The 24,384-nt window shown below is 51.9% G+C and overlaps 1 protein-coding gene across 1 annotated transcript in view; it reads left to right on the forward strand.

Moving 5' to 3' along the window:
- The first annotated feature begins 4,188 nt into the window (after positions 1–4,188).
- The window catches only part of STRC (stereocilin), a 220,205-nt gene continuing 200,009 nt past the window's right edge, over positions 4,189–24,384 (forward strand). The window contains exon 1 of the mRNA XM_089676425.1: positions 4,189–7,372. Within this exon, the coding sequence (XP_089532551.1) occupies positions 4,189–7,372 (3,184 nt within the window). The remainder of the gene's footprint in view (positions 7,373–24,384) is intronic.

Below are 24,384 nucleotides of genomic sequence, written 5' to 3' on the forward strand. Positions count from 1 at the left end.
GGAGAATCAGGCACATGAAAGATAGAGATTACACATTTTTCTCACAGGTTCATGAGACTTATTCTAGATTGGATTATATATTGGTAGAACATCAATTTATAGATACCGTGGTGGAAGCAAAAATTGGAGGAAGTTCTATTTCTGATCATGCCCCAGTTGCAATGAAGTCAAGATGGGGTAGAGGGGAGAGAGGAGGATTTGCTTGGCGGATGAATGAGGCACTTCTTCTGGATGAGGAGATAGAGCGAAAGATCGCGATAGAAATTAAAAGATTTTTCGAAGAGAATGATACAGAGGAGGTGTCGGTTGCAACGGTGTGGGAAGCCCATAAGGCTTATATTAGAGGATAATTCATTGCAATAGGGACAAAAAAGAAAAGAGAAAGGAGGGAAAAGATTAATAGACTTTTAAATGAAATATCCAATCTTGAACAGGCCCACAAAAGGAAAATATCTAAAGAGATAATGCAGGAAATAATAAAGAAGAAAGAGGAATTAGAGACGGTAATAGAGGAGGAAAAAAGACGAATCTTTAATAAAGTAATAAGTGAAAGATATAGATGGGGAGATAGGCCGGGAAAACACTTAATGAGAGCCTTGAGGAAAAAGAAAAATAAGAATTATATAGAAAGAATAAGGAACTCCAAAGGTGAAATGGTGCATTCAACCAAAGATATCGCTAGAGTGTTTAAGGATTATTATAGCGATTTATATAATATTACACCCCAGGATACTTTCAAGAAAGCTGATATAGTAAATATAGTAAAAAGAAGAACATATTTAAAAAATGCAGGCCTAGCAAAGCTAGGTGAAATTCAGTTGAACTCCTTAGAATCAGAAATTACATCAGAGGAAATAGAAACAGCATTAAAGGGCACTGCGGTGGTGAAAAGTCCAGGCCCAGATGGGTATACTGCAAAATACTATAAAAAATATAAAAAGTTGTTAATGGGGGGCGTGGCTTGGCGCCGAGCAGAATGGCCGCATAATACAGGAGCTCCCGCCGGCCGGATCGGATTGCCAGACAGCGCGGTCGGGAGGGGTAAGATAATCCCCTCTCATCATGGGGAAACACGACCGGACGCTCTCCGGCACCCGATCGCGATCCCCAAGGGGCCACAACCCAGCTGGGAGGCACATTAAGGAGCTCTTTAGCTCCCAGGCTCAGAGAGCAGGGCCGCAGCCACCTCCCTCTCTCTCTCAATCCCCCTCTCCCCCTCCCTCTGCAGCCTCAGCCTCAGCCTCTGACACAGGCTGCTCTTCCTGCATGGCTATGCAGGCTGGAAGTGACACAGTGCCACAGCATGATCTCTCTCGCGCCACACAGTCCTTGTCCCTAAAAGATTTACATGCTGTGGCCACTGATATAAAGGCCTCTCTGGCTACTACCCTGACCACTGCCTTACATGATTTAAGGGAAGACATCCGCGCAATGGGCTCAAGACTGGCTCAGGTAGAAACGGTCTCTAGTAGCAACAAGAATGCTCTACTCCACTTACAGAGACAGTCAGGGGTCCACACTGCGACTATCAGAGAGTTATACAGGCAGATTGAAGACTTGGATAACCGTGGCCGTAGACATAACATTAGACTCCGCGGTGTACCAGAATCCGTGGAAAACCCTGATATACCTAAGGCGGTAACAACCATCTTTAACGACCTTCTGGGTCGCCCGCCGGCTACCCCTATTGAGATCGAGCGTGCACACAGAGCAAGTCTGCCCAGGGGGAGCGATGTGGATCCACCCAGAGATATCATTTGCTGCATTGTTAACTTCCCGCTCAAGGAAGATATACTTCGATGCGCTAGGATCAGAAGGCATCTGTCATACGAAGGAGCGGATATACAACTGTACCAGGATTTATCCAGCATGACCCTACAACAAAGGCGAGCTTTGAGGCCACTACTGGAGTCGCTCCGTTCCCATAATATTCTATACAGATGGAGATTTCCGTTTTGCCTTTCAGCTCGGGTTGGTGACCACACATATGACTTGCGAATTCCTGAAGATCTACCATCTTTTTGCTCGTCACTGAATATCCCATTGATCGACCTGCCTGATTGGCAGGGGTCTCTGAGAGGGCTTCCGACCCTGACCCCAGATTCAGCAGATGGTGCAATGGACTGGCAGGGCCACTCCCTTCGTAGAAGACGGACTGTCCCTTCGACTCCTCCAAGACCTCCCATTGGAGGCGCGGTGGCCGCTTCTAGCCCATCGGCCTCCCCCGCGCACAGAAAGCAACGGCACGAGCCTTAAACGGCTCCCGCTCCCCTTCCATCGGGCCACTTCTGTGTAATTTTTTTCAGCTGCCTGTGGTTCATTATATTTCTTCTGTTGTTCCCATGGCCTTCCCTAAGGAACTCCGAATGCCTCCTCTCTCACAACTTGTTTTGCGCTGGACTCCCTTCCCAGTTGACACGTCATTTGTTAGCTCTTTGGGGAATCTACGCCTCTGGACTCTGACCAGCACCCACTAAGGGAAAGACGCCCTGCGGGTGTCTCCACTGTACCCCTGCCTCATTGGTTCTAGAACCTGCTGCGAGTGATATTCGGTTGCTCCGGTGTGGATTTCTTGATCCTCGGCTCGCCCGCTACTGCTGAGATTTGGCTCCCCGGATCCCCCAGCTGAACTTCTGTCCCCTCCTCACCTGGAACCCGCCCAGTGAACTGTTCGCTCAAGTATCCGCCTTAGTGGTCAGCTTCCGGATTGTCCGCCCACCTTTTGCCGCATCCTCTTCGTACCCAAGGGTCCTCATCCTGCCTCAACGTCTGACGCTCTGTTATCTTTGAAGAAGCTCCCAGCTGAACTCAGCCTCTCCCTGGCGTTCTGTGATCGGCTATGCCCATTTGATTTCTTCGGTGCTGGCGCAAGAGGGCTGAGTATTTTATGCACTGTATTTGGGTCTGTGGAGGTGGGCGGGTGGCGGGATGGGGGGTGGGTTTGTGGTTGGGTGTGGTGGGGGGAGTTTGTGGGGTGGTTCCTGGGGTTAATGCTTCTTCCCTGTGGTTGGATGACTGACGATCCCCTTCCCTGCTTCCTATAGGGTTGTCCCGCCTGGCCTTGCCTTCTTCTCATTGGGTTATTCCTGTTTCCTGCTCTTGCTGTCAAGCGCCTTCTAGGGATAATAGCTTGGGCGGGGTCCCCTTGAGGTTCATTTCCCCTTTGCTCTAAGGATCTTAGTGGCCGTGCGGTTGTGGGGGAGGTGATGCTCGTCCCTTTTGTGATGATGGGGGCATTGATTATATTACTTATAAACATTTGCAGTATAGGGTCAGTGTTTTGTTTAGTATCGGCTTCACTGGTGCTGACCCTGGGATGTTTAGTCTGTATTTGCTAACCACTTGGGGTTCCATTGTGTTTCTCATTGTTAATGCCTGATTTTCGTTTGTTTTGCCTCTGCTAACCCGTTGATAACTTTGTTTTTTGTTAAGGAGATGCTTGCAATACTCGTCTTGGCCCTCCACTCTTCTACATTTGTCCTCCCTCGTTTCAGGCCTTGAGACCGTCTCCACATTCTCCAACCCTTCCCTTATATATGGGTTCTGGAGTTAACCAGACACTCGGGCTTGGACGGCGTGGAGACGGTTTTTTGACCTGATTTATGCCTCTCCGAATTTATTCCTGTGCCAGCCTGCGCTTTAGTGCCCCACACATGACTTACACTTTGCCACTTCATGGAGTTGGTATGCGACCCTTCCTACGCGCGTTTTTTCTAGAACCTCCTAAACCTTCTGTCACTACCGACCTCCTCCCGCCTCTTCACATATTTTCTCACCTGATTCCATATTTTGGCGTGACCACCGGCCAGCGGTGGTGTTTCTTCTCGTTTCGGCGTCCTCCTCGTTCCCCACACAGTGGGCTCTGTGAGCTCCTACTGATCGTCTATACGGCGCGTTTCACTATATAGTTTGTTTCCATTTCTTGCTTCTCTTTCTTCTCTTTCTCTTTCCACCTCCTTCTTACTCTCTTTCCTAGTTATCTTCCCCCCCCCCCCCTTTTTTTTTTTTCTTTTTTTTTTCTTCTCATAGGGAACAGCGGGTCTCTTCCCCAAGCCGTTTATTTTTTCCACCCCTTTTTTTTTCTTCTTATTCTCCCCCCCCTTTTTTGGTTTTGTTTTGTTTTTTTTGGTTTTTTTTTTTTCCCTTCCCTTTCCCCTCATCCCTAGTGCATTTTACTGACGGGTTACCATGTCGGCCTCCACCTCAGTCTCAGGATCATTGTCCTTGAAATGCCTTTCACTCAATGCCAAGGGCCTGAACGTGCCCGAGAAGCGTTCCATGTTGCTCTCCTACGTGCGTAAACAAAAAGCGGATGTGGTCTTTCTCCAAGAGACGCACTTTCGCCAGGATTCTATACCCAAACTTTTCAATTTCCATTTCCCTACAGTTATCCATGCTGCTAACCCTCTAGCCAAATCAAAGGGTGTTGCCATCTTACTCGCTAGACATTGTCCTTTCTCGGTGTCGGACTCCCTTGTTGATCCAGAAGGCAGATACCTGTTTGTAAAGGGTTTTTGTGCTAAGCGACCTGTTACACTGGCCAATGTATATGCTCCTAACACCAAGCAGGTTTTTTTCATGCGCTCAATTACCACCGCCCTGGCTGGGTTCCAATCCGGAATGTTGATTTTAGGGGGCGACTTGAATGTCCCACTTAGCCCGCTGTTAGACTCCTCTTCAGGTAGCTCCTTTCTGCCGTTCAAGGCCCTTAAGCAAATACGCACACAACTACAACATCTACAATTGCATGACTCCTGGAGAACCCTTCACCCGTCGGTGAAAGACTACACATTTTACTCTGCTCCCCATAATAAATATTCCAGGATAGATTATTTCTTCCTGTCGCAATCGGATCTCCCACTCCTCCATGCTGCTTCGATAGAACCTATGGTTCTTTCAGACCATCACCCCATCACCATGATCTTGCGGTTCCCTGATGTGTTCATTCGCTCGAAATTTTGGCGCCTGGATGCTTCCCTTCTTGCAGATCCCGCTATTTTACAGGAGATACGCTCCAATCTGACGGAATATTTTTCCCTAAATTCCTCTCCTGATATCTCCCCCCTTACGCTGTGGGAAGCCCACAAGTGTGTTATCCGTGGCTTCCTCATTGCAGCGGCGACAAAGCGCAAAAGAGATAGACAAGAACATTTGAAATTCCTCACGGGCAGGATACACTCCTTGGAGAGGGCGCATAAACGGTCTCTGGCCGCGTCGACCTTATCTGAACTAACGAGTCTACGCTCACAACTTCTTACTGAACTGGGTAGGGTGGTTAAGAAACGATTCATTCTTTCACAAAAGCTGTATTATGAATTTGCTAATAAGAGTGGGAAGTTTCTCGCCAGAGCTCTCCGTGAACAAAGATCCAGCATGACGGTGCACAGAATTAGAGGTTCTGATGGCACTATGGCCACATCTAACCCTGACATTGCCACCCACTTCGAACAATTTTACACTTCCTTATATAATCTCCCTCCGGAACATCCCCCTCTGCCCACTGACAATTCCAGGGCCTCCCTGATTTCCGAGTTTCTCCGCCGTCACGGCCCGGCGGCCCTCTCGGAGGACTTGGCTGCATCGTTGGAAACAGACCTGACACTGAATGAGGTGCAGTGTGCTTTGCAACGGATGAAACCGGGTAAGAGTCCGGGCCCGGACGGCTTTTCGGCGGCCTATTACAAATCTTTCCTTGACATCCTGGGTACCCCTTTCCTATCGGCATTCAACACTTTCTCTCAAGACCCTCCACCTAAAAATCGCCTTCTGGAAGCCCATATCACAGTTATTCCTAAAGGTGACAAAGATGCCACACAGGTTTCTAATTATAGACCCATCTCCCTGCTGAATGTGGACATTAAAATCTTTGCGAAAATCCTTGCCAATCGACTTCTTCCTCTGCTCCCCTCCTTGATCCATTTGGACCAAGTTGGATTTATCCCGGGTAGGGAGGCCAGGGATAATACCATTAAGGCCCTCAACCTCCAACATTGGCTCTGTAAATCTAACTTTCCCGGTTTCTTCCTTTCCCTGGATGCGGAGAAGGCCTTTGATAGGATCGCCTGGGACTATTTGCAGGAGTCTTTGGTGCAATTGGGTCTGGGTGAGAAGATGCTCAATTTTATAATGACCCTGTATTCAGGCCCTACTGCGCGTGTCCGGGTCAATGGCCATTTGTCAAACTCTTTTCCTTTGGGCAACGGTATGCGTCAGGGTTGCCCCCTTTCTCCACTCTTGTTCGTCCTTTCCTTGGAGCCCCTTCTACGGAAGTTGCGCTCTAACCCCGACATCAAAGGAATTGCGGTCTCGGATAAGGAATATAAGCTTGCGGCTTACGCGGACGATATTCTTCTTTTCCTTGCCGAACCGCATATTACTCTGCCAAATTTACTAAAGGACTTTGCATTTTTTCGTTATTTGTCGAACTTTAAGATTAACTTTTCCAAGTCTTTCGCTCTCAACATCACCTTGCCATCGGAAGTAGTTTCTGATTGTGAGTCGCGTTTCCCGTTTCATTGGGAAAGGGACTCACTTTCTTATTTAGGTGTGCAGCTTACCCGCAACCCTGATGATTTATATGCTAAGAACTTTTTACCCACTCTTCGTTCTCTCCAAGGGGATCTGAACAAATGGCACCGTCCTTGCTTTTCGTGGTTCGGAAGAGCTGCGATAATTAAAATGAACATCCTTCCTCGCCTTCTCTACCTCTTTCAAACTCTGCCCATCCACATACCGCTTGCCTTCTTCACATCCTGTAGGAGGCTCTGTTCTCTATTCCTATGGAACCATAAACGCCCGCGCATTGCTTATTCCCAACTGATTCTCCCTAAACTCAGTGGTGGTATTAGCCTTCCTGACCTTCACCGTTACTATTTGGCGTGCCAGCTCTGCCGTGTAGTGGATTGGCATGTCCACTCTGCTTCTAAAGACTGGGTGCAACTAGAACACGCCTTCTCGTCCGCACCCCTGATTTCGATCCCTTGGCTGCCGCTGAAGCATACGCCTCAGGTCCTTCTTAGTCACCCTTTGGTAGGCCCTACCCTGAAAGCCTTCCGCTATACCTGCAAATCAGCATCTATTTCTGCGTCTCCGAATTGTCTCACTTCCATCCAATTCAACCCTGACTTCCCCCCTGGAATGCACAAGAACTTTTTATCTGAACATTGGCCGCATGATCAAATTTCGGCCAAACACTTTCTCCACGAAGGCAAGATGAAATCACTCCACGAACTGCGTGAAAGCTTGGGTACCCGCGATTTTCCTCTCTGGGTTTATTTGCAAATATGGCATTATCTGCTCTCGCATAAACCTTTCCGTGATTGGACCCGCCCTCTTACCCCTTTTGAGGATATTTGCTCGAAAGGAGAACCGCGTAAGCATTTGATTTCAGAAATTTACCCTCTCTTAATTGAGAATAGGGCCTATAACTCCCTGCCCTCCTGTCAGGCCTGGAATAGAGATTTGGATGATAATTTGGCAGATTCCGACTGGGCACGTGTTTTCAAATATTCTCATAAATGCTCCCTTAATGTCTCGACGCAGGAAAACGGTTACAAATTGGTATCGAGGTGGTATCGCACCCCTTCACGAATTTCTCATTTCAATCCTTCTTATCCCAATACCTGTTGGAGGTGTGGGGCTGCGGACGGATCATTTTTACACATCTGGTGGTCCTGTTCGAGCATTCAACCGTTTTGGAAAGAGGTCCATAGGATTGTAGTATCGGTGACGACCGTGCCTCTGGATCTGTCTCCGGCCCAGTTTCTCCTCCATCATTCCTCCCTTCCGGAGAGACAATATCATAGATCTTTGGCCATGCACATGGTCAATGCGGCCAGACTCTGCCTTCCCGTCCTTTGGGGCTCTACTCGCCCCCCCTCTGTTCGTGATTGGCTTTTCCGTGTGGGTAAAATGGCAGACATGGAGGAACTAATTGCGTCGGCCCTTGACACTCCCACTAAATTTTCCCACATTTGGGCCTGCTGGATCTACTTCACAACTACTCCTACGTACAGGTCTCTTATGGACCATCAGGTCTGACTTGGTCCAGCTTTCCTGCTGATGTTACTTCTTTACAGTAGTTTTTGTGATAGGCACTGAGACTCTTTTCGACAATGTATCCCTTCCCACGCGACTCTGGCGTTAGCTTAACTCCTATCCCCATGCATGAGTAACCCCAGATATTGCTGTCATTACTCACCCCATATGTTTCCCCCCCCCCCCACTATTAATTTATTTTGCAAATTTGTTCTTTTTTTTTTTTTTTTTTTCTTCACCTTCCACCCCCATCCCCCTCTTTCTGTTTCTATCACTTTTCTCTCTATTTTCCTTTCTCTCTTTTCTCCTTTCTCTTTTCTTCTCGCCTCTCGCTTTGCTATGCTACATGGAACACTAGACATGCCATCCTATCACTCTCCCCACTTCCATCAACGGCCCCTACCGCAATATATGCCGATTTTGTAACTCTCCACCTTACCATAAGTTTTTTGTCCAATTCCTACGTTCAGATGCCATGACCACTCTTCCTATCACTACAGCCCTGCTTGGCGAAGCACGAGCGCAGGGGATATTATAAGATGCAATTACACCCCATACTATACTATATTGGCTCCGGTTTGTTGCAAGCATAACCTTATTGTAGTCGGGTTTTGTATTATTGCATTATCATGATCTGTATTCTCTTGTTTGAGTTACTGCTGTATCGCTGTAGGTTGTGCCTGCTGTTTCGCTTAGGCACCCTGTACATGTCTTTTGTACCATTATGTTCTTTCTTAATAAAGGCTTTCTTTTTGGAAAAAAAAAAGTTGTTAATACCCAAATTGAAGACATACATGAATGCTTTGGGAGGAGAGATGGAGATAAGGGGAGAGTCCTTACAGGCCAATATAGTTTTAATTCACAAGGAAGATAAAGACCCATCTCAGTGTGCAAGTTATAGACCAATTGCGCTGTTAAATGTAGATACTAAACTATATGCAAGGGTTCTGGCAAATAGACTTAAGGTCTTGATGCCAGAATGGATACATGGAGATCAGGTGGGGTTTGTACCGGGAAGAGAGGGTAGAGATAACGGATTGAGATCACTGTTGCTCATACAGGAAGGTAAAAAGGGGAAATCCCCAGTAGTACTACTGTCGATCGATGCTGAGAAGGCATTTGATAGAGTGAGCTGGGGATTTATGATGGACACCCTGGAGGCAATAGGGCTGGGGGATAGAATGAGGAAGTGGATTAGTAACTTATATAAAGGGCCTACAGCCGCTATTATGGTTAATGGAAGAAGATCGGAGATTCTCAGAATGTCAAATGGAACAAGACAGGGTTGCCCTTTATCTCCATTGCTGTATGTCTTATCGTTGGAGCCACTTTTGTCGATGATAAGAAAGAACATAAATATAAGGGTATAAAGATAGGAGATAGAGAACATAAGGTAGCGGCCTACGCTGATGATCTGATGTTCTATGTTGGAAATCCTCGGATATCACTTCCAAATTTAATGAAAATTCTGAAGGAATATGGGGAATTGTCAAATTTGAAAATTAATCCAACAAAAACTGAAATTTTAAATATTAACCTTACAAATAGTGAAAAAGAAATAATACAGAAAGAATTCCCCTTTGTTTGGCGAGAGAAAGAATTAAAGTATCTCGGGATAAAACTGTCCGCTTCAATTAAAAATATGTACATAACTTATATTTCACTTTTAAATGAGATTAAGGAAGAGTTGAAGAGATTGGGGAGTGGAAATCCGTCTTGGATCGGTCGTATAAATCTGATTAAAATGAAAATAGTGCCCAAAGTTTTATATAAATTCCAAATGATTCCAATTAAACTCCCAGAGGTCTTTTTTAAAACACTTAGAAAAATACTGTTGGGGTTTATTTGGAGGAATAAAAAACCAAGAATACGCTATGATATTCTGACTAGAATAAAAGAGAGAGGTGGTTTAGGACTCCCAGATTTTAAGAGATATTATAAAGCGGTGATAATTGCGAGAATTTTTGACTGGACCCATAACCCGGGGAAAAGCTGGGTCAGAATTGAAAATACACTGAGTGGGACAAATTTAAGTAGGATTATATGGTTACCTGCACAATATAGAGGACTAGATGCTAACACAAGTGTGTACACTTTTATGGTTTTAAAAATTTGGGAAATATTACATATAGAGATGGGCGAATTATTCAAAAATTCGGTTCGGCTGATTCGCCGAATTCGCCGAATAAATTCGCTTCGAGCCGAATATATTCGCTGCGAATTTAACTTATAAAAAGGGTGTTTCTAGGCTTCAGAGAGCCTTTATATTAGTGCAGAACACTGTACCTTTAATTTAAATGCCCTTGGAGTCTGCTGGGGAAGAGAAATAATACTGTCAGTCAGTATGACATGCAGATGAGTGCCGTCGATCTTAGAATCACCGCACACTTCACTCATTTGGGCAGTCACGGGGCCAAAACCAGAGTGTGGAGCCACAGTGTGGCAGTGGAGGCAGCAGCAATGGGAGGCCATACAGCACCCTATGACAAAATGGAACCCACCAGCAGTGTGAGGAGACCTGAAAGTGGCACATGGCAGAGTGTGGCGATGGAGACAGCAGCAATGGGAGGCCGTACAGGGACCCATGACACACTCTGGACCTGGCAGCAGCAAGAGGAGGCGGTACAGGGGCCCATGGCAGAGTGGCGAAGCGTAAGCAGCTTAAATTGAAGGCCATACAGAGGCCTATGTTAAAAAGTCCCCCCAGCAGCAGTGTGGGGAGACGACTATCAAGAGTAGAGATGAGCGAATTATTCAAAAATTCGATTCGACTGATTCGGCGAATTCGTGTGGCGGTGGAGGCAGCAGCAATGGGAGGCCATACAGCACCCTATGACAAAAATGGAAACCACCAGCAGTGTGAGGAGACCTGAAAGTGGCACATGGCAGAGTGTGGCGATGGAGACAGCAGCAATGGCAGGCCGTACAGGGACCCATGACACACTCTGGACCTGGCAGCAGCATGAGGAGGCGGTACAGGGGCCCATGACAGATTACGGGCCTGGCAGCAGCATGAGGAGTTGGTACGGGGGCCCATGGCAGATTACGGGCCCGGCAGCAGCAATGGGAGGCCGTACAGGGACCCATGACACACTCTGGACCTGGCAGCAGCATGAGGAGGCGGTACAGGGGCCCATGACAGATTACGGGCCTGGCAGCAGCATGAGGAGTCGGTACGGGGGCCCATGACACACTCTGGACCTGGCAGCAGCATGAGGAGGCGGTACAGGGGCGCATGACAGATTACGAGCCTGGCAGCAGCAACTTGGACAGGAGGACGTTCAGCTTCTGCACCGTCGGGTGCGTGCTCGCAAACTGTTGTCTTTTGGAAACGGATTCCAAGAAAGACTGCTGACGGAATCCGTGAAGAGGAGTAGCAGGAGAAGGAGCATCTAAACGATCAGAATATGCCAACAAGCGACAACAGGGGCCCATGACAGATTACGGGCCTGGCAGCAGCATGAGGAGTCGGTACGGGGGCCCATGGCAGATTACGGGCCTGGCAGCAGCAATGGGAGGCCCGTAATCTGCCAGCACCCTATGACAAAAAATGGAACACACCAGCAGTGTGTGAGGAGACCTGAAAGTGGCACATGGCAGAGTGTGGCGATGGAGACAGCAGCAATGGGAGGCCGTACAGGGACCCATGAGAGACTCTGGACCTGGCAGCAGCATGAGGAGGCGGTACAGGGGCCCATGGCAGATTACGGGCCTGGCAGCAGCAATGGGAGGCCCGTAATCTGCCAGCACCCTATGACAAAAAATGGAACACACCAGCAGTGTGAGGAGACCTGAAAGTGGCACATGGCATGAGACACTGTGGACCTGGCAGCAGCATGAGGAGGCGGTACAGGGGCCCATGCAGATTAGGGGCCTGGCAGCAGCTATGGGAGGCCCGTAATCTGCCAGCACCCTATGACAAAAAATGGAACACACCAGCAGTGTGAGGAGACCTGAAAGTGGCACATGGCATGAGACACTGTGGACCTGGCAGCAGCATGAGGAGGCGGTATAGGGGCCCATGGCAGATTAGGGGCCTGGCAGCAGCTATGAGAGGCCCGTAATCTGCCAGCACCCTATGACAAAAAATGGAACACACCAGCAGTGTGTGAGGAGACCTGAAAGTGGCAAATGGCAGAGTGTGGCGATGGAGACAGCAGCAATGGGAGGCCGTACAGGGACCCATGAGAGACTCTGGACCTGGCAGCAGCATGAGGAGGCGGTACAGGGGCCCATGGCAGATTACGGGCCTGGCAGCAGCAATGGGAGGCCCGTAATCTGCCAGCACCCTATGACAAAAAATGGAACACAACAGCAGTGTGAGGAGACCTGAAAGTGGCACATGGCATGAGACACTGTGGACCTGGCAGCAGCATGAGGAGGCGGTACAGGGGCCCATGGCAGATTAGGGGCCTGGCAGCAGCTATTGGAGGCCCGTAATCTGCCAGCACCCTATGACAAAAAATGGAACACACCAGCAGTGTGTGAGGAGACCTGAAAGTGGCACATGGCAGAGTGTGGCGATGGAGACAGCAGCAATGGGAGGCCGTACAGGGACCCATGAGAGACTCTGGACCTGGCAGCAGCATGAGGAGGTGGTACAGGGGCCCATGGCAGATTACGGGCCTGGCAGCAGCAATGGGAGGCCTGTAATCTGCCAGCACCCTATGACAAAAAATGGAACACACCAGCAGTGTGAGGAGACCTGAAAGTGGCACATGTTTGGGGCATGATTCATGGCGGATTTAGTCAGTTGTGTCAGGAACTGGTGGTTTGAAATCCAGACTAATCCACGCCTGATTCATTTTCACAAACGTGAGTCTCTTCACACTTTGGGTGGACAGTCGTGTCCTCCGCGGAGTTACAATACCTCCTGCCGCACTAAACACGCGCTCCGATGCCACGCTACTGGCCGGGCATGACAGCCTTTCAAGGGCAAATTCAGCTAGTTGGGGCCAAAGGTCAAGTTTCGTTGCCCAGTAGTCAAGGGGATTGTCTACCTCGGTTGGCAGGGTGCTGTCCAAGTAGGCCTAAGCCTGTTGTTTGAGGTCCTGCTCCAGGTCCACCTGATGCTGCTGCTGCTGCTGCGGCTGGTTAGTAGTTTCCTCAATGCGCTGGTGAAGAAAGCTACTCATCATCGACTGCAGACTGAGGCAGCTGCTGCTGGTGGAGCTGCCACTGCTCCTACCACCCCACCCCTCCCCTGCTGCCATGGCAGCGGAACGCGAGCGCACAGGGCCCACAGTGTCTGAGGATGGACGTTGGCGCAGAAAGGCAGAGACCAGCTGACTACATAGGTGGTTTTTATAGTACGTTATTTTGGCCTCCCTCTCAGCAGGTGTGAAAAAGGCCACCATTTTTGAACGGTAGCGAGGGTCCAACAAGGTGGACAGCCAAAAGTCATCCCTCTGTCTGATGGTTATTATTCGGCTGTCGCTACGCAAGCAAGCGAGCATGCTATGGGCCATTTGTGCCAAGGAATGCGAGGGACTCCCTGCCTCCATCTCCACAGCATACTGCCACGGTGCGTCTGGGTCCTCTGTCTCCTCCTCCTCCTCCTCTACCAGATGCTCCTGCTCCTCCACTCCTGTCCGCTGAGTGGAAAAACCACCCATTTCACTCAATAATTCCTGAGCACAAATGTCCTCCTCTACCTCCTCCTCTTCTTCCTGTCCTGCCCCCACAGGGGTCATGTGGCGTTGAGATCTGTGCGCCACGTCTACCACACCCTGACCAGCCATTGTTAACAGCATTTGTTCCAGGACGTGCAACAGAGGAATGACGTCGTTCATCCCATAGTCCTGCCGACTCACGAATAGCGTGGCCTCCTCAAAGGGCCTGAGCAAGCGCAGGTGTCACGCATGAGCTGCCAATGGCTGACATCTAAGTTACACAGGGAGTACCTTTATCCGCTTGTAACATCAGGAAATCTGTGATGGCCTTTCGCTGTTCGTAAAGGCGGTCTAACATATGTAGGGTTGAATTCCACCTTGTTGCAACGTCACAGCATGAGGAGTCGGTACGGGGGCCCATGGCAGATTACGGGCCTGGCAGCAGCAATGGGAGGCCCGTAATCTGCCAGCACCCTATGACAAAAAATGGAACACACCAGCAGTGTGAGGAGACCTGAAAGTGGCACATGGCAGAGTGTGGCGATGAAGACAGCAGCAATGGGAGGCCGTACAGGGACCCATGAGAGACTCTGGACCTGGCAGCAGCATGAGGAGGCGATATAGGGGCCCATGGCAGATTAGGGGCCTGGCAGCAGCTATGGGAGGCCCGTAATCTGCCAGCACCCTATGACAAAAAATGGAACACACCAGCAGTGTGAGGAGACCTGAAAGTGGCACATGGCAGAGTGTGGCGATGGAGACAGCAGCAATGGGAGGCCGTACAGGGACCCATGAGAGACTCTGGACCTGGCAGCAGCATGAGGAGGCGGTATTGGGGCCCATGGCAGATTAGGGGCCTGGCAGCAGCTATGGGAGGCCCGTAATCTGCCAGCACCCTATGACAAAAAATGGAACACACCAGCAGTGTGAGGAGACCTGAAAGTGGCACATGGCATGAGACACTGTGGACCTGGCAGCAGCATGAGGAGGCGGTACAGGGGCCCATGGCAGATTAGAGGCCTGGCAGCAGCTATGGGAGGCCCGTAATCTGCCAGCACCCTATGACAAAAAATGGAACACACCAGCAGTGTGAGGAGACCTGAAAGTGTCACATGGCAGAGTGTGGCGATGGAGACAGCAGCAATGGGAGGCCGTACAGGGACCCATGAGAGACTCTGGACCTGGCAGCAGCATGAGGAGGCGGTATAGGGGCCCATGGCAGATTAGGGGCCTGGCAGCAGCAATGGAAGGCCCGTAATCTGCCAGCACCCTATGACAAAAAATGGAACACACCAGCAGTGTGAGGAGACCTGAAAGTGGCACATGCCATGAGACACTGTCGACCTGGCAGCAGCATGAGGAGGCGGTACAGGGGCCAATGGCAGATTAGGGGCCTGGCAGCAGCTATGGGAGGCCCGTAATCTGCCAGCACCCTATGACAAAAAATGGAACACACCAGCAGTGTGAGGAGACCTGAAAGTGGCAAATGGCAGAGTGTGGCGATGGAGACAGCAGCAATGGGAGGCCGTACAGGGACCCATGAGAGACTCTGGACCTGGCAGCAGCATGAGGAGGCGGTATAGGGGCCCATGGCAGATTAGGGGCCTGGCAGCAGCTATGGGAGGCCCGTAATCTGCCAGCACCGTATGACAAAAAATGGAACACACCAGCAGTGTGAGGAGACCTGAAAGTGGCACATGGCAGAGTGTGGCGATGGAAACAGCAGCAATGGGAGGCCGTACAGGGACCCATGAGAGACTCTGGACCTGGCAGCAGCATGAGGAGGCGGTATAGGGGCCCATGGCAGATTAGGGGCCTGGCAGCAGCTATGGGAGGCCCGTAATCTGCCAGCACCCTATGACAAAAAATGGAACACACCAGCAGTGTGAGGAGACCTGAAAGTGGCACATGGCATGAGACACTGTGGACCTGGCAGCAGCATGAGGAGGCGGTACAGGGGCCCATGGCAGATTAGAGGCCTGGCAGCAGCTATGGGAGGCCCGTAATCTGCCAGCACCCTATGACAAAAAATGGAACACACCAGCAGTGTGAGGAGACCTGAAAGTGTCACATGGCAGAGTGTGGCAATGGAGACAGCAGCAATGGGAGGCCGTACATGGACCCATGAGAGACTCTGGACCTGGCAGCAGCATGAGGAGGCGGTATAGGGGCCCATGGCAGATTAGGGGCCTGGCAGCAGCTATGGAAGGCCCGTAATCTGCCAGCACCCTATGACAAAAAATGGAACACACCAGCAGTGTGAGGAGACCTGAAAGTGGAACATGGCATGAGACACTGTCGACCTGGCAGCAGCATGAGGAGGCGGTACAGGGGCCAATGGCAGATTAGGGGCCTGGCAGCAGCTATGGGAGGCCCGTAATCTGCCAGCACCCTATGACAAAAAATGGAACACACCAGCAGTGTGAGGAGACCTGAAAGTGGCAAATGGCAGAGTGTGGCGATGGAGACAGCAGCAATGGGAGGCCGTACAGGGACCCATGAGAGACTCTGGACCTGGCAGCAGCATGAGGAGGCGGTATAGGGGCCCATGGCAGATTAGGGGCCTGGCAGCAGCTATGGGAGGCCCGTAATCTGCCAGCACCCTATGACAAAAAATGGAACACACCAGCAGTGTGAGGAGACCTGAAAGTGGCACATGGCATGAGACACTGTGGACCTGGCAGCAGCATGAGGAGGCGGTACAGGGGCCCATGGCAGATTAGGGGCCTGGCAGCAGCTATGGGAGGCCCGTAATCTGCCAGCACCCTATGACAAAAAATGGAACACACCAGCAGTGTTAGGAGACCTGAAAGTGGCAAATGGCAGAGTGTGGCGATGGAGAAAGCAGCAATGGGAGGCCGTACAGGGACCCATGAGAAACTCTGGACCTGGCAGCAGCATGAGGAGGCGGTACAGGGGCCCATGGCAGATTAGGGGCCTGGCAGCAGCTATGGGAGGCCCGTAATCTGCCAGCACCCTATTACAAAAAATGGAACACACCAGCAGTGTGAGGAGACCTGAAAGTGGCACATGGCATGAGACACTGTGGACCTGGCAGCAGCATGAGGAGGCGGTACAGGGGCCCATGGCAGATTAGGGGCCTGGCAGCAGCTATGGGAGGCCCGTAATCTGCCAGCACCCTATGACAAAAAATGGAACACACCAGCAGTGTGTGAGGAGACCTGAAAGTGGCACATGGCAGAGTGTGGCGATGGAGACAGCAGCAATGGGAGGCCGTACAGGGACCCATGAGAGACTCTGGACCTGGCAGCAGCATGAGGAGGCGGTACAGGGGCCCATGGCAGATTACGGGCCTGGCAGCAGCAATGGGAGGCCCGTAATCTGCCAGCACCCTATGACAAAAAATGGAACACACCAGCAGTGTGAGGAGACCTGAAAGTGGCACATGGCATGAGACACTGTGGACCTGGCAGCAGCATGAGGAGGCGGTACAGGGGCCCATGGCAGATTAGGGGCCTGGCAGCAGCTATGGGAGGCCCGTAATCTGCCAGCACCCTATGACAAAAAATGGAACACACCAGCAGTGTGAGGAGACCTGAAAGTGGCACATGGCATGAGACACTGTGGACCTGGCAGCAGCATGAGGAGGCGGTATAGGGGCCCATGGCAGATTAGGGGCCTGGCAGCAGCTATGAGAGGCCCGTAATCTGCCAGCACCCTATGACAAAAAATGGAACACACCAGCAGTGTGTGAGGAGACCTGAAAGTGGCAAATGGCAGAGTGTGGCGATGGAGACAGCAGCAATGGGAGGCCGTACAGGGACCCATGAGAGACTCTGGACCTGGCAGCAGCATGAGGAGGCGGTACAGGGGCCCATGGCAGATTACGGGCCTGGCAGCAGCAATGGGAGGCCCGTAATCTGCCAGCACCCTATGACAAAAAATGGAACACAACAGCAGTGTGAGGAGACCTGAAAGTGGCACATGGCATGAGACACTGTGGACCTGGCAGCAGCATGAGGAGGCGGTACAGGGGCCCATGGCAGATTAGGGGCCTGGCAGCAGCTATTGGAGGCCCGTAATCTGCCAGCACCCTATGACAAAAAATGGAACACACCAGCAGTGTGTGAGGAGACCTGAAAGTGGCACATGGCAGAGTGTGGCGATGGAGACAGCAGCAATGGGAGGCCGTACAGGGACCCATGAGAGACTCTGGACCTGGCAGCAGCATGAGGAGGTGGTACAGGGGCCCATGGCAGATTACGGGCCTGGCAGCAGCAATGGGAGGCCTGTAATCTGCCAGCACCCTATGACAAAAAATGGAACACACCAGCAGTGTGAGGAGACCTGAAAGTGACACATGTTTGGGGCATGATTCATGGCAGATTTAGTCAGTTGTGTCAGGAACTGGTGGTTTGAAATCCAGACTAATCCACGCCTGATTCATTTTCACAAACGTGAGTCTCTTCACACTTTGGGTGGACAGTCGTGTCCTCCGCGGAGTTACAATACCTCCTGCCGCACTAAACACGCGCTCCGATGCCACGCTACTGGCCGGGCATGACAGCCTTTCAAGGGCAAATTCAGCTAGTTGGGGCCAAAGGTCAAGTTTCGTTGCCCAGTAGTCAAGGGGATTGTCTACCTCGGTTGGCAGGGTGCTGTCCAAGTAGGCCTAAGCCTGTTGTTTGAGGTCCTGCTCCAGGTCCACCTGATGCTGCTGCTGCTGCGGCTGGTTAGTAGTTTCCTCAATGCGCTGGTGAAGAAAGCTACTCATCATCGACTGCAGACTGAGGCAGCTGCTGCTGGTGGAGCTGCCACTGCTCCTACCACCCCACCCCTCCCCTGCTGCCATGGCAGCGGAACGCGAGCGCACAGGGCCCACAGTGTCTGAGGATGGACGTTGGCGCAGAAAGGCAGATACCAGCTGACTACATAGGTGGTTTTTATAGTACGTTATTTTGGCCTCCCTCTCAGCAGGTGTGAAAAAGGCCACCATTTTTGAACGGTAGCGAGGGTCCAACAAGGTGGACAGCCAAAAGTCATCCCTCTGTCTGATGGTTATTATTCGGCTGTCGCTACGCAAGCAAGCGAGCATGCTATGGGCCATTTGTGCCAAGGAATGCGAGGGACTCCCTGCCTCCATCTCCACAGCATACTGCCACGGTGCGTCTGGGTCCTCTGTCTTTTCCTCCTCCTCCTCTACCAGATGCTCCTGCTCCTCCACTCCTGTCCGCTGAGTGGAAAAACCACCCATTTCACTCAATAATTCCTGAGCACAAATGTCCTCCTCTACCTCCTCCTCTTCTTCCTGTTCTGCCCCCACAGGGGTCATGTGGCGTTGAGATCTGTGCGCCACATCTACCGCACCCTGACCAGCCATTGTTAACAGCATTTGTTCCAGGACGTGCAACAGAGGAATAACGTCGTTCATCCCATAGTCCTGCCGACTCACGAATAGCGTGGCCTCCTCAAAGGGCCTGAGCAAGCGCAGGTGTCACGCATGAGCTGCCAATGGCTGACATCTAAGTTACACAGGGAGTACCTTTATCCGCTTGTAACATCAGGAAATCTGTGATGGCCTTTCGCTGTTCATAAAGGCGGTCTAACATATGTAGGGTTGAATTCCACCTTGTTGCAACGTCACAGCATGAGGAGTCGGTACGGGGGCCCATGGCAGATTACGGGCCTGGCAGCAGCAATGGGAGGCCCGTAATCTGCCAGCACCCTATGACAAAAAATGGAACACACCAGCAGTGTGAGGAGATCTGAAAGTGGCACATGGCAGAGTGTGGCGATGGAGACAGCAGCAATGGGAGGCCGTACAGGGACCCATGAGAGACTCTGGACCTGGCAGCAGCATGAGGAGGCGGTATAGGGGCCCATGGCAGATTAGGGGCCTGGCAGCAGCTATGGGAGGCCCGTAATCTGCCAGCACCCTATGACAAAAAATGGAACACACCAGCAGTGTGAGGAGACCTGAAAGTGACACATGGCAGAGTGTGGCGATGGAGACAGCAGCAATGGGAGGCCGTACAGGGACCCATGAGAGACTCTGGACCTGACAGCAGCATGAGGAGGCGGTATAGGGGCCCATGGCAGATTAGGGGCCTGGCAGCAGCTATGGGAGGCCCGTAATCTGCCAGCACCCTATGACAAAAAATGGAACACACCAGCAGTGTGAGGAGACCTGAAAGTGACACATGTTTGGGGCATGATTCATGGCAGATTTAGTCAGTTGTGTCAGGAACTGGTGGTTTGAAATCCAGACTAATCCACGCCTGATTCATTTTCACAAACGTGAGTCTCTTCACACTTTGGGTGGACAGTCGTGTCCTCCGCGGAGTTACAATACCTCCTGCCGCACTAAACACGCGCTCCGATGCCACGCTACTGGCCGGGCATGACAGCCTTTCAAGGGCAAATTCAGCTAGTTGGGGCCAAAGGTCAAGTTTCGTTGCCCAGTAGTCAAGGGGATTGTCTACCTCGGTTGGCAGGGTGCTGTCCAAGTAGGCCTAAGCCTGTTGTTTGAGGTCCTGCTCCAGGTCCACCTGATGCTGCTGCTGCTGCGGCTGGTTAGTAGTTTCCTCAATGCGCTGGTGAAGAAAGCTACTCATCATCGACTGCAGACTGAGGCAGCTGCTGCTGGTGGAGCTGCCACTGCTCCTACCACCCCACCCCTCCCCTGCTGCCATGGCAGCGGAACGCGAGCGCACAGGGCCCACAGTGTCTGAGGATGGACGTTGGCGCAGAAAGGCAGATACCAGCTGACTACATAGGTGGTTTTTATAGTACGTTATTTTGGCCTCCCTCTCAGCAGGTGTGAAAAAGGCCACCATTTTTGAACGGTAGCGAGGGTCCAACAAGGTGGACAGCCAAAAGTCATCCCTCTGTCTGATGGTTATTATTCGGCTGTCGCTACGCAAGCAAGCGAGCATGCTATGGGCCATTTGTGCCAAGGAATGCGAGGGACTCCCTGCCTCCATCTCCACAGCATACTGCCACGGTGCGTCTGGGTCCTCTGTCTTTTCCTCCTCCTCCTCTACCAGATGCTCCTGCTCCTCCACTCCTGTCCGCTGAGTGGAAAAACCACCCATTTCACTCAATAATTCCTGAGCACAAATGTCCTCCTCTACCTCCTCCTCTTCTTCCTGTTCTGCCCCCACAGGGGTCATGTGGCGTTGAGATCTGTGCGCCACATCTACCGCACCCTGACCAGCCATTGTTAACAGCATTTGTTCCAGGACGTGCAACAGAGGAATAACGTCGTTCATCCCATAGTCCTGCCGACTCACGAATAGCGTGGCCTCCTCAAAGGGCCTGAGCAAGCGCAGGTGTCACGCATGAGCTGCCAATGGCTGACATCTAAGTTACACAGGGAGTACCTTTATCCGCTTGTAACATCAGGAAATCTGTGATGGCCTTTCGCTGTTCATAAAGGCGGTCTAACATATGTAGGGTTGAATTCCACCTTGTTGCAACGTCACAGCATGAGGAGTCGGTACGGGGGCCCATGGCAGATTACGGGCCTGGCAGCAGCAATGGGAGGCCCGTAATCTGCCAGCACCCTATGACAAAAAATGGAACACACCAGCAGTGTGAGGAGATCTGAAAGTGGCACATGGCAGAGTGTGGCGATGGAGACAGCAGCAATGGGAGGCCGTACAGGGACCCATGAGAGACTCTGGACCTGGCAGCAGCATGAGGAGGCGGTATAGGGGCCCATGGCAGATTAGGGGCCTGGCAGCAGCTATGGGAGGCCCGTAATCTGCCAGCACCCTATGACAAAAAATGGAACACACCAGCAGTGTGAGGAGACCTGAAAGTGACACATGGCAGAGTGTGGCGATGGAGACAGCAGCAATGGGAGGCCGTACAGGGACCCATGAGAGACTCTGGACCTGACAGCAGCATGAGGAGGCGGTATAGGGGCCCATGGCAGATTAGGGGCCTGGCAGCAGCTATGGGAGGCCCGTAATCTGCCAGCACCCTATGACCAAAAAATGGAACACACCAGCAGTGTGAGGAGACCTGAAAGTGGCACATGGCATGAGACACTGTGGACCTGGCAGCAGCATGAGGAGACGGTATAGGGGCCCATGGCAGATTAGGGGCCTGGCAGCAGCTATGGGAGGCCCGTAATCTGCCAGCACCCTATGACAAAAAATGGAACACACCAGCAGTGTGAGGAGACCTGAAAGTGTCACATGGCAGAGTGTGGCGATGGAGACAGCAGCAATGGGAGGCCGTACAGGGACCCATGAGAGACTCTGGACCTGGCAGCAGCATGAGGAGGCGGTATAGGGGCCCATGGCAGATTAGGGGCCTGGCAGCAGCTATGGAAGGCCCGTAATCTGCCAGCACCCTATGACAAAAAATGGAACACACCAGCAGTGTGAGGAGACCTGAAAGTGGCACATGGCATGAGACACTGTGGACCTGGCAGCAGCATGAGGAGGCGGTACAGGGGCCCATGGCAGATTAGGGGCCTGGCAGCAGCTATGGGAGGCCCGTAATCTGCCAGCACCCTATGACAAAAAATGGAACACACCAGCAGTGTGAGGAGACCTGAAAGTGGCACATGGCAGAGTGTGGCGATGGAGACAGCAGCAATGGGAGGCCGTACAGGGACCCATGAGAGACTCTGGACCTGGCAGCAGCATGAGGAGGCGGTATAGGGGCCCATGGCAGATTAGGGGCCTGGCAGCAGCTATGGGAGGCCCGTAATCTGCCAGCACCCTATGACAAAAAATGGAACACACCAGCAGTGTGAGGAGACCTGAAAGTGGCACAAGGCAGAGTGTGGCGATGGAGAAAGCAGCAATGGGAGGCCGTACAGGGACCCATGAGAGACTCTGGACCTGGCAGCAGCATGAGGAGGCGGTACAGGGGCCCATGGCAGATTAGGGGCCTGGCAGCAGCTATGGGAGGCCCGTAATCTGCCAGCACCCTATGACAAAAAATGGAACACACCAGCAGTGTGAGGAGACCTGAAAGTGGCACATGGCATGAGACACTGTGGACCTGGCAGCAGCATGAGGAGGCGGTACAGGGGCCCATGGCAGATTAATGGCCTGGCAGCAGCTATGGGAGGCCCGTAATCTGCCAGCACCCTATGACAAAAAATGGAACACACCAGCAGTGTGTGAGGAGACCTGAAAGTGGCACATGGCAGAGTGTGGCGATGGAGACAGCAGCAATGGGAGGCCGTACAGGGACCCATTAGAGACTCTGGACCTGGCAGCAGCATGAGGAGGCGGTACAGGGGCCCATGGCAGATTACGGGCCTGGCAGCAGCAATGGGAGGCCCGTAATCTGCCAGCACCCTATGACAAAAAATGGAACACACCAGCAGTGTGAGGAGACCTGAAAGTGGCACATGGCATGAGACACTGTGGACCTGGCAGCAGCATGAGGAGGCGGTACAGGGGCCCATGGCAGATTAGGGGCCTGGCAGCAGCTATGGGAGGCCCGTAATCTGCCAGCACCCTATGACAAAAAATGGAACACACCAGCAGTGTGAGGAGACCTGAAAGTGGCACATGGCATGAGACACTGTGGACCTGGCAGCAGGATGAGGAGGCGGTACAGGGGCCCATGGCAGATTAGGGGCCTGGCAGCAGCTATGAGAGGCCCGTAATCTGCCAGCACCCTATGACAAAAAATGGAACACACCAGCAGTGTGTGAGGAGACCTGAAAGTGGCACATGGCAGAGTGTGGCGATGGAGACAGCAGCAATGGGAGGCCGTACAGGGACCCATGAGAGACTCTGGACCTGGCAGCAGCATGAGGAGGCGGTACAGGGGCCCATGGCAGATTACGGGCCTGGCAGCAGCAATGGGAGGCCCGTAATCTGCCAGCACCCTATGACAAAAAATGGAACACAACAGCAGTGTGAGGAGACCTGAAAGTGGCACATGGCATGAGACACTGTGGACCTGGCAGCAGCATGAGGAGGCGGTACAGGGGCCCATGGCAGATTAGGGGCCTGGCAGCAGCTATGGGAGGCCCGTAATCTGCCAGCACCCTATGACAAAAAATGGAACACACCAGCAGTGTGTGAGGAGACCTGAAAGTGGCACATGTTTGGGGCATGATTCATGGCGGATTTAGTCAGTTGTGTCAGGAACTGGTGGTTTGTAATCCAGACTAATCCACGCCTGATTCATTTTCACAAACGTGAGTCTCTCCACACTTTGGGTGGACAGTCGTGTCCTCCGCGGAGTTACAATACCTCCTGCCGCACTAAACACGCGCTCCGATGCTACGCTACTGGCCGGGCATGACAGCCTTTCAAGGGCAAATTCAGCTAGTTGTGGCCAAAGGTCAAGTTTCGTTGCCCAGTAGTCAAGGGGATTGTCTACCTCGGTTGGCAGGGTGCTGTCCAAGTAGGCCTAAGCCTGTTGTTTGAGGTCCTGCTCCAGGTCCACCTGATGCTGCTGCTGCTGCGGCTGGTTAGTAGTTTCCTCAATGCGCTGGTGAAGAAAGCTACTCATCATCGACTGCAGACTGAGGCAGCTGCTGCTGGTGGAGCTGCCACTGCTCCTACCACCCCACCCCTCCCCTGCTGCCATGGCAGCGGAACGCGAGCGCACAGGGCCCACAGTGTCTGAGGATGGACGTTGGCGCAGAAAGGCAGATACCAGCTGACTACATAGGTGGTTTTTATAGTACGTTATTTTGGCCTCCCTCTCAGCAGGTGTGAAAAAGGCCACCATTTTTGAACGGTAGCGAGGGTCCAACAAGGTGGACAGCCAAAAGTCATCCCTCTGTCTG

This window comes from Staurois parvus, unplaced genomic scaffold, assembly GCF_062004578.1.
Source record: "Staurois parvus isolate SC_StPar_1 unplaced genomic scaffold, SC_StPar_1.0 ptg000168l, whole genome shotgun sequence".
NCBI classification, from domain to species: Eukaryota; Metazoa; Chordata; class Amphibia; order Anura; family Ranidae; genus Staurois; species Staurois parvus.